The sequence below is a fragment of the Staurois parvus genome, unplaced genomic scaffold (assembly GCF_062004578.1).
Source record: "Staurois parvus isolate SC_StPar_1 unplaced genomic scaffold, SC_StPar_1.0 ptg000682l, whole genome shotgun sequence".
Classification (NCBI taxonomy): domain Eukaryota; kingdom Metazoa; phylum Chordata; class Amphibia; order Anura; family Ranidae; genus Staurois; species Staurois parvus.
This window is the reverse complement of record NW_028318478.1, coordinates 2797245-2807495: the sequence shown is the minus strand read 5'-3', so window position 1 is coordinate 2807495 and position 10251 is coordinate 2797245. Positions and strand designations below refer to the sequence as shown.

The 10251-nt window shown below is 38.9% G+C and overlaps 1 protein-coding gene across 1 annotated transcript in view; it reads left to right on the top strand.

The window, feature by feature from the left end:
* Positions 1 to 1960: 1960 nt before the first annotated feature.
* The window catches only part of LOC149447538 (cathepsin K-like), a 29303-nt gene continuing 21012 nt past the window's right edge, over positions 1961 to 10251 (top strand). The window contains exons 1-4 of the mRNA XM_089652413.1: positions 1961 to 1999; positions 3627 to 3730; positions 5930 to 6072; positions 7869 to 8048. Of these exons, the coding sequence (XP_089508539.1) occupies positions 3628 to 3730; positions 5930 to 6072; positions 7869 to 8048 (426 nt within the window). The 5' untranslated portion in view covers positions 1961 to 1999; position 3627. The remainder of the gene's footprint in view (positions 2000 to 3626; positions 3731 to 5929; positions 6073 to 7868; positions 8049 to 10251) is intronic.

The following is a 10251-nucleotide window of genomic DNA, read 5'->3' as shown; positions in this document are numbered from 1 at the left end:
CAATCCAACCTGATGGAGCTTGAGAGGTACTGCAAAGAATAATGGGAGAAATTGCCCAAAAATAAGTGTGCCAAGCTTGTAGCATCATAATCAAAATGACTTGAGGTTGTAATTGGTGCCAATGCTGCTTCAGCAAAGTATTGAGCAAAGGCTGTGAATACTTATGTACATGTGGTTTTTCAATTTTTAATAAATTGCAAAGATTTCAAAATGAACTTTTTTCATGTTGTTATTATGGGGTATTGTTTGTAGAATGTTGAGAAAAAAAATTAATTTAATCCATTTTGGAATAAGGCTGTAACATAACAAAAGGTGGCAAAAGTTAAACGCTGTGAATACTTTCTGGATGCAATGTACCTACCATTACAGTATGACATACATATATACACTAAACATGTTTGAGATTTATAAACAATATGGGCTTAATTTTACATAGGGTAAGCAGTAAAAATTCTGATGTAGGCCTCTTATTTACATTTTTATGTACGACAATTTCTACTGTTTCACAATAAACACAATTTAAAATTATTTGTTTTATCTGTTAGGCTACATTCACACTGATCCTAGCAAAATTGCAGCAAAAATAAATATGCATTTTTACCGTGTTTTTGCCATGTTCCGCATTTTTTTTACAGGATATGTGATTCAAAAACGCACCAAAAACGCACCACGGGTGCGTTTTTGCCACATTTTACATTGATTTCAGTGGGGAGTTGCGTTTTTTTTTACCGCACCAAAAGCTGCACCAAAATTGCAGGATTTGTAAAAAACTTACCTGACCCGCAATGGATCAGTGTGAAGAGTTCCATAGGAATACACGATCATACATTTTTCTTCCTTTTTTTTAAACGCAAAAGCCGAAGAAAAACAGATCCGTGTTAAAGCAGCCTTAGAATTAATAGAAATTTTGGAGATGTTGTATATGCATGTGTACCCAGGTGCAAGCTACATCATTATGCCATTCAGGGACATTTACATATGAGACTGTGATTAATCCCTTTTCCCCCTAGCGCCCAGTACTGGGACTGCTACATCACTTCCTGTTAGCAGAGAGGATCCCCACATCTGTTTCTCTGCATCAGGACTGTCACTAGCCAGTCATCTCTGCTTGCCATGCTGACAGGGTGTCAGACGGTAACTGCACTTCTCTGTAAACAGACAAGAGCCTGTGCAAGAACCCTGTTTCTAGGAGACCGTGCTATCCATGGGATTGGTCAGCAGGCGGATGCCCAACCTCTTACTGACAACTCTCTAGAGACACTGCATGCATAAACCTTTATACATCAGTGCCAAGAGATGTTTGCTTTGAGCATTTAGTAAAGCCTGTTATTTTCATTGAATTACCATTACTGTATATGGGCCCCACAATTGCTAGCAGAAGACAATGGCTACTATCACATCAGGAACTTTAAACATCTCAGGACTCAAGTTGCTATTTCTAGGCTTGCAAGGTCAGGGCAACCACTTGGGACAAGTATTATCAAGCAGCCCCTGCGAAAATAGCACTACACATATGCTAGTAATGATTTTTTTTTTGTCATCGAAAATATTGTTTTGATAAGCATTTGTGCAACTATGATTAGATGTACAAAATCAAGAGCGCCATATGGTGGTTCCACATCCTGCAGAAAATAAATTCTTCAGTGGGGCTTTCACAAACTTTAAAGGCTGTGATTTGCATGAGAAAATTGCAAAAACAGAAGAATTGGTCTAGTCAATTGAGCTGCAAAATGGGAGGCATGGCCAAGCAGAGAAAGGGTTAAAGGACAGTGCAGTAAAAGAGGTATGTTGGCCTCGTTATATGATGAGTTATCACATTGTACTATAACAGTAGCAGTCTTATCATTGGAATTCACATTTCCTGCTGATTAGATTGCAAGCTGCCCAAACAGAACTAAGTAAATGACATCTATCAAAAAAAAGGAAAGATACGATCTGAATAAATATGATGATTACGTAGGCCTGGGGATCCACTGAATTCAAGAAGCAAATCTTTCAGGTCAGTAGCACATTGTATCTATTACAGCACTGCTTGTCATCTACTTCACAGGTGTGTGTATGCGTGCGCACTCACGCATGTCTCTGCTGAAATTATGTCAGAATAGGTGGGGCATAAGTATGCCGTTTTTATATTTTAGCTGTACATTTTGACTTTTAAAACAGTTATGTGCAGTTTAAAATGAGAAATGTAAATCATGTACTGTATGTTTGCTCTGTGCTGTCATTCCCCACTAGGAATAAGCAAATTACTTCAGTGATATAGATTTTGCCTTTAAAAATAAAAGATGTACTTTGATGCAGTTTAGTTTATTTAATTTAGTGTTCTTTGTATTAAGGTTTTTTTCCTGTTTTATGCTATTCATTATTTCTTGTGCACTCTATTTTATTTATTTTTTCTCAAAAAAATGTTTTAATAAATAAGCTTTTTTGGCACAAGAAAAGTTGAAAGGAACGATCTTCAGGACTGCACCCTTAGGTGCAAGCAAAAAAAAATGTACTTATACTTTCCCCAAGACTACAACACATTTGTCCAACTGGCAGATATTTGTCAAAATCTCCTGATTTGCGATTACATTTTATGTTCATTAAAGTGGTTCTAAAGTTTGGATTATTTTTACCTTAATGCATTCTCTGCATTAAGTGATTGTAAACCCATATTTTTAATTTTTTTTAAATAACAAACATGTTATGCTTTCCTGTCCTGTGCAATGGTTTTGAACAGTCAGGCTCCAATCCTCCTCTTCTTGGGTCTCCCTCCAGCACTCCTGGATCCTCCTTTCTGCTGAGTGCCCACCATAGCAAGTCCCTTGCTATGCTGACACTCATGTTGGCTCGCTCCTGAGCCGGCACTCGGTGTCCATAGACTTGGCCCCACCACCTACTCCCTACTCACTGGCTATGGTTGACAGCAGTGGAAGCCACAATGGCTACTGTCAATCAAATCCTGCGAGATAGCAAGAGGCGAGGCCGAGCCAAGCCATGTAGTCAATGGACACACACAACCTGGTTTGAGATCGAGCCCACAGGTGTGCCACCGTATGAAGCAGCTTTTTTTTTTTTGTTATATGGTTGAACTGGATGGACTTTTTTCAGCCAGACTAACTATGTAACTATATGGTGGCACACAGAGATGAGGAGGAGCCTGGAGCACCAGAGGGGAACCCGAGAAGAGGAGGATCTGGGCTGCTTCGTGCAATACCATTGCACAGAGCAGGTAAGTATAACATGTTTGTTATTTTAAAAGAAAAAAGAATGTCTTTACATACTGAATTTGCTCATTGTACAAATATATGTTGTGCCAAGAGCTCTGACATTATGCAGTTTTAATGCAGCTTTCTGTCAGAAATTTAAATTTAAATAAAAGCTCAGAATTTCCCTTGCTACGTACTTGGTAATAAATATACAGTACTTTCTAAAAGCACTGTATGCATTTTGCAAGCTTGTCCAACAAAACCATGATCTTCATTTGTAAAAAAAATGTGCTTGAAGTGGAATTAAATGATCCACTATATTGTGTTTTCTATCAGTGCATTGTAATAGAATTTGTATGATCATTGACTAGTGCATTAACTCACCATATGTTAATCAGCATATTTTTGACTCTTAAACTCATCTTGCCTTTGTAGAATGCATTTCAACAAAATGTTGGCCATACTATCAGTTCTGGTCGTCTGTACCTGGGCTTCCAGTTTCTTTGATGAAGAGTGGCATGCCTGGAAGTTGAAATATGGTAAACAGTTATACAAATAAACTTCCTGAAGAATATCATATAATGTTTAGATATTTATTTTTTTACAGAGTAGCTGGGATTTTTATACCAGTCCCTGCAGGAACTCACAATTGAATTTCTATCTTATACTGATATACACTCCTAGCCCCGATCCTCCTCTTCTCGGTTCCCCCGCTGGCACTCCTGGACCCTCCCTCCTGCCACGTGCCCCCCCCCCCAGAGCAAACAGTTTGCTATGAGAACACCCAAGCAGGCTCATTCCTAAGCCACTGCTCTGTGTCTCCATTCAAGCCTGCCCATTCTCTCTCCTCATTGGCTCATTGGATGTGATTGACTGTCTCAGCCAATGAGGAGGGAGAGTCCCTGGAGAGCTGAGGCTCTAGTGTACATCACTGGATCGCGATGGAGCTCAGGTAAGTATTAGGGGGGCTGGGGGTGCCGCTGCACACTGAAGGTTTTTTACCTTCATGCACAGAATGCATGAAGGTAAAAAACCTCGAGCCTTTAGAACCACATTAAGCTAGAACTTTGATTAGGAGGATGAAGGAGCACCTACGGAATATCCATACTAATAAAAGTGAAGCTATGTGATAGTGCAGCTGTGCAATATAATACAACCAATATATGTAACAGGGCTGACCACTAGGGATGAGTTTGTGGCTTGGGTTGAACATGAGTATGACCCGAATCCAGTTTGTTCACAGTTTGGTGAAGGGGCAAAAAACTGGCCATATTTGGCCAGTTCACCTGCTCATGCAAACCTGATGTAGCCAGAAGTCTGTCAGTTAGTGGTGAGTTCACTATTGCCATTAATTCTTTTGGAATGTTTTCAAAAGCTAGAGATGTTAAAATTGCACTATATTTGAAAGATAGATTATTATTATTATTATTATACAGTATTTATAAAGCGCCGATAGTACGCTCAGCGCTGTACATTACAAAGGGGGACAGAACATGTGACAGAACAATACCAATACAATGCAAAACATGAAGGGATTGAGGGCCCTGCTCTTTTGAGCTTACAATCTAGGAGGGAGGGGATGGTGGCACAGGAGGAGATAGCTGTGGGGGATGGAGTGGTAGGAAGAGTGGAGGAGGTCGGCAAGTTAGATAGATGGGGTTGATTGCAAAAACTAGAGTGCAAAATCTGGTGCAACTCTGCATAGAAAATAATTAGCTTCCAGGTTTTTTTTTGTCAAAGTGTAATTGAACAAACTGAAATTAGAAGCTGATTAGCTACCATCAACAGTTGCACCAGATTGTGCACTCTCCAGTTTCAGTAAATCAACTCCATGGTGTCAAAGGCCTTAAAGTCCCCCACCCATGTTTAATGAGGGGATATTTTCCTGACACTCACTAGAACTGAAGAAGTAGCCTGGATAAGCTATGAAATGTCTTCAACATTACAGAACAAGTCCAGTTGAATGTGACAAAATAATACTAGTTATACCATGACCTGGATAAATGAGGTCCAGGTTCACCCACATACATGCTTATAGTTCTTTTTTATTATGAGTAAACATGAAATGAACAAAATAAATGTTAAAAACTCGCTAAAGGTCCATTTACATATAGTGTGTTGCAGTAAAGTGTTTTGTACCACTTGCTTTCCTGCAATGTGAGGCACATGTGTGTTGCCTTTTATTTTGCAGTACACTGCACCATATTACACCACATCAAATGATGCTGGTTGTGGTGTTTTACAGTAAAAAAAAATACTGCAGGTGCAATGCTTTATTTTTTCATTGGGGCCCATTTTCCACAGCACAGTACAATGTGAATGGGTCTTAAAGGTGGGTATGGTCCCTTTATAAAAGAAACTTCTTGCACTCAGGTACAGATAACCCCCTGTAACTAGAAATGAAGTAAGGGATAATCCAGCATTTTGAAGACAAAATTTTTAATAGGGACACTTTTGTCTGTTGACAACTAAAAGGGCATTTTCTTGATTTGGAGAGATTTCCTGTTGTATAGCAAAGGAAGTGGGGGAAACTGTCCACTAGGACACAGATGGAAAAAAAAACGGGCACATGCTTTAATCTTTCCCTTCTCTATCCAAAATTAATTGAAAAAGTTTTGGATATAGATATACTTTAGATACCACTAGTACTGACAATATTGATAGCTTTTTCTATCTACATTGTTAATGTGTAAAATTACCCTTTGTCACTCTTTACTGTCATACCTACAACATAACAGACAAAACATATCCCTCTGTGGAAGAAGAGGAGTCACGAAGGAAAGCCTGGGAAGACAACTGGCACATGGTTCAGAAACATAATGCATTGGCTGACCAAGGCCTCAGCACCTTCAAAATGGCAATGAATCATTTTGCAGATTTGGTAAGAGAACACATTTTACTGTTGGTTTCCAGGACTTTCTCTTATCATAGGCATCTGTTCTACAAGACCCCATCGATGAAGAGAAGCACTGACTCTTATCAAAGATAAGACTTGTTTAGTGATAAAAGTAACTGTTGGACTCAGGCTTCCAGATAAAACTGTTACTTGTCATTCAGATCAGTTTGTACGAAGTAATGCTCAGAATTCAGAACTAAAAGGTCTTTCAAAAATATCATGAATGTTAATAGAGAAATGGGTGTAGAGAAGGATGCAGAAAATGACTGCGGTTGTAGAAAAAAAAACAGTACAACAGAGACATAAGTAGAGGGAACAAGGTGGACAAATGAGGCACATGGAATAAAATGGGAAGCAGGCAAGGAATCACATAAAACAGGTTTAGTAACATAAAAAGGCAAATAAGAAACACTGGTGCAAAGACTAGGCCTAGTTTTCCTAAGAATATCACAGTCACATAATGAGCCTGCAAACTAGGCTAAGGCTGAAATCCAGGAATGATCTTTATTGCATACTTATATTGGTCCAGTTTGGATCAATGCAAGCATGCATTTCTCATACCCGATGGAAGTCTGGAGAAGCTAACAATCAGTGTAGTAGTACAGACATAGCCGTGATGTTCTAGGTCTTGTGCCGAGGAGGTTCCACTCTGCAAATTGCCCTCAGGGGTCTCTTACTTGGCACTGCCATTATTTACAGGACCTCTTGTATTGTTTTGGTGGAGAGGATGGGTGATGATGGTCAGTGGGCACAGGAGAAGTTGCTCAGCACAGGTAGATAGTGGTTATCATTGTAGTAATTCTTATTTTTACAGTGAGTATCAGCTTCTACTGTGGCCCCTCAGGTATGAAATATACATACTTACACTGGTCCAAGCAGATCTATCTTTGTATCTATCTCATACCTGGACTTCAGCTTTAAGAGTGATCTCGCATTACAGTATATGCACACCAATGACAGTAAATAAATAGGTAGCTGAATAACATACAGTATGTGGTTTGCTATTCAGCTCATATTTTAGCGTGTCCTAATGTAAGCCAGCTAAGTGATGGCATATTTAGGGTCAACATGGAACTTCCTCTAAGTGCACACTGATATCCTTAAAGGTGAATGGTAAAGAAACATTGAAAGTGAAAACTCCATAGTACATGATTCACAGAGGGTATTGCAGTCCGCATGCACAGAAGTGCAGGCTGTGGCTTATACGTCCAAATGTTTGTCATAATGAGAGATAGCTGCACTTATGCTTTATTATTTGTACCTATAGCTTGGCATATGGGCTTGTTTTCGTGGTGGTTGTATATTACAGTTTTTTTGTGTTTTTTTTATTTTTTTTTAGGCAGACACTCAATCATAATGATATTATTGCTGTAATCCGCAGGAATAGATTGGCTCCATTAAATGCAATAATTTAAAGCCGTACTCCAGTAGGGAAGAGTTAAAATTTGTGTTGTGTCTTTATTTCTTTATTTGATCATATTTGGGGGGGGGGTTCCTTACTTCCTGTCCCTCTGACCCCCACATAGAAACATGGGAGACAATGTGATAGCCAGTGGAACCAGAAAACATGGACTGCAATAAAGTCTTAATAGGGAAGCAAGTGGCAATAAAAAAAATTGACAGAGGCTCTAAGAATGCTCTATTTTATTCAAAGCCAAATGAAAAGAATTTTTGAAAATAAAATGAAATGAAAAGAAAAAGAAGGGTCTGGGCTTTGAAAACACAATTTATATTTGCAGAATATATGGGAAAAAAACTTTATGTTGACACTTTTGTTTCAGACAAGTGAAAAAGTGGAATCAAGGAGCTGCCTGTTTCCTACAGAACACCCAGTGAATGTTCCAAAACAGACATATGGCTCACATAGTAATCTACCTGAGCATGTTGACTGGAGAGATACGAATTGTGTGACTCCCGTTAAACAACAAGGCATCTGTGGATCCTGCTGGGCTTTTGCTACAGTAAGTAATGCTCACACGTAACTACTTGCTTTTTTTTTTTTACAAACTACAGCAAAACTTATTTTATTATTATTTTAAGGAAAGGTTTTTTTTATTCTACAAGATATAAGACATTAGCTTATGAAGCACAAAATATCAATAAAAAATACGCAACAGTTTATTTCAAGACACACAAACGCAATATATTACCCCATTTTCAGCAAAATATAAATAAGCTTACGCTGAATAAATTGTACGTGCCTGTGAAGCAGTGACAAAATTTGGTATTATTGAGAATTATAGCTTCCACTCTGCTGTGTATGTGATTTGTATTATGTGTAGCACAGTTGACACTTTTGTACATAGGCAAACCCTGTACAACTAATTTTTTTACGCTTTTTTCAGTAAACTTTATTTTTTCACCACATAAGGGATAAAAGTCCAATATATGATGCTTTTCTTGATCACAGGTTCTCTTTAATGAGACCTCTGCTGTCTCACTTGCTCACTTGCCCTCTATTGAAGCTAAGGAAGCACAGATCACGCTTCATTAGCTTCTTCCCGGGCCAGACTCAGAACTAACATTTTAAATGTCACTTCTGGGTTCTTAGTAAGAACCCATCCATTTGCTGATCTCCCTCCCCTCAACCCAGTGGCATCCGCCATGGTGGTCCTGGGTCCACCAATGAGAGCAAAGAGTCCAGGAAACATGGTAGGGGTGTGTGTGTGGGGTGGGGGGGGGACAACTGTTGCTGGGATGTGTAAAAGCATTTGGCCAGCTGTACAGCTACCCATTCACTTCCGTATGACATTCAACAGTCAGCTTGCCATAAAATCCCCCCCTGCTGCTGCCGACGTAGGTCATACATCAGTGGCAGTGAAAAGGTTAAAGGGTCCACCAAAAATTATACTGCACTTAGCTGTGACCGTATTGGTGAGATCTCTATGCTTGAGTTCCCGGGTCTGCACATCTGTTGTGGCCATTATAAGAGGGCTATATCTTACATTTATTTTATGTTGTAGAGAATGCATATGGAGAATGCTGGACCACCCAGAAGTGAGTGGCAACATCCAAAATGACCAGGTAGACAGGTACAGAGTTGGGCGCTATGGCAGGGAGATCTTGGTGTTGGAGTATCCAAGAATTATCAGATGCCCTAGGTTACCAGGCTCGATCTATAACAAAAATATCACCGTGATTAGATTGAGGGGGAAACTGTCACTTTTATGTGAGCACAATTAGGTTGAGTTATTAAAGGAAAAGTGAATGTTGGCTTAGCTCGGTAAATAGAATGAAAATGTGCTGACTTCAATCATCCACATCTCATAAATCCTGTTTTTTAAATTTCCCATGCGCATGATTGGGTACTCGTCATAGACACAACTTCATCCCTGTTTATAAACTAAGTCAACAGTCTCTGTGCAAAGTAAACATATACTTTCTAATGTGAAGAATCTCTGTACCTTTAATTAATGATCCTATTGAAAACACATGAACAGCATAGGCCAGAAAAGAATTTATACACCAAGATTATGTTAATTTCTGTCAATCAGTAACTATTCATCTATATTGCCCAATAGTAAATCTTGAAAAGTATGGGAATTCAAAGACTACTATATACAGATCTCCTTTGGTGATGAGAAATATGACCATGGTTAAAAACGCTGCCACACATTTAGCTGGTTGAATTAAAAAAAATCACAGATCTCTCCTGCTGCACTATTGTATTCTGTCAGTGGGGATTCCCCTCCACCCCCAGAATACAAGTGTAGTGCTTACCCCTGGAAGAGCAATTGGATGTATTGGGTTTTGTTCTTATGTCAAACTCTGTGAATAACTTAGTCCGTTTTGACACACCTGGCTGGGTAGAGGACTGCTGCAAATACCTATATCTATACTATACCTATACCTATGCACAAATATAACTACCCTGCACACAGCTATACTAGAGTATCGGGAAATAAGCACCAGATTACTCAGCTGTAAATGAAGTATGTATACTGTCACAAATTAAGAGTAAATAGCAATGCACATATATCAATGAGCAGGTAGGAGAAGGTAGAAATAACTGTTTGCTCATAGTAAGATAAATGATGTCATTAAATTATAGCAGTCTAGTCTATATCACCATTTTAACTAAAGCAGGAATAACCTAGCAATAAACAGCATCAGTAATAAACCGTATCAACAGTGATGAATAATCCCACAGTAGCCCTTTGCAGT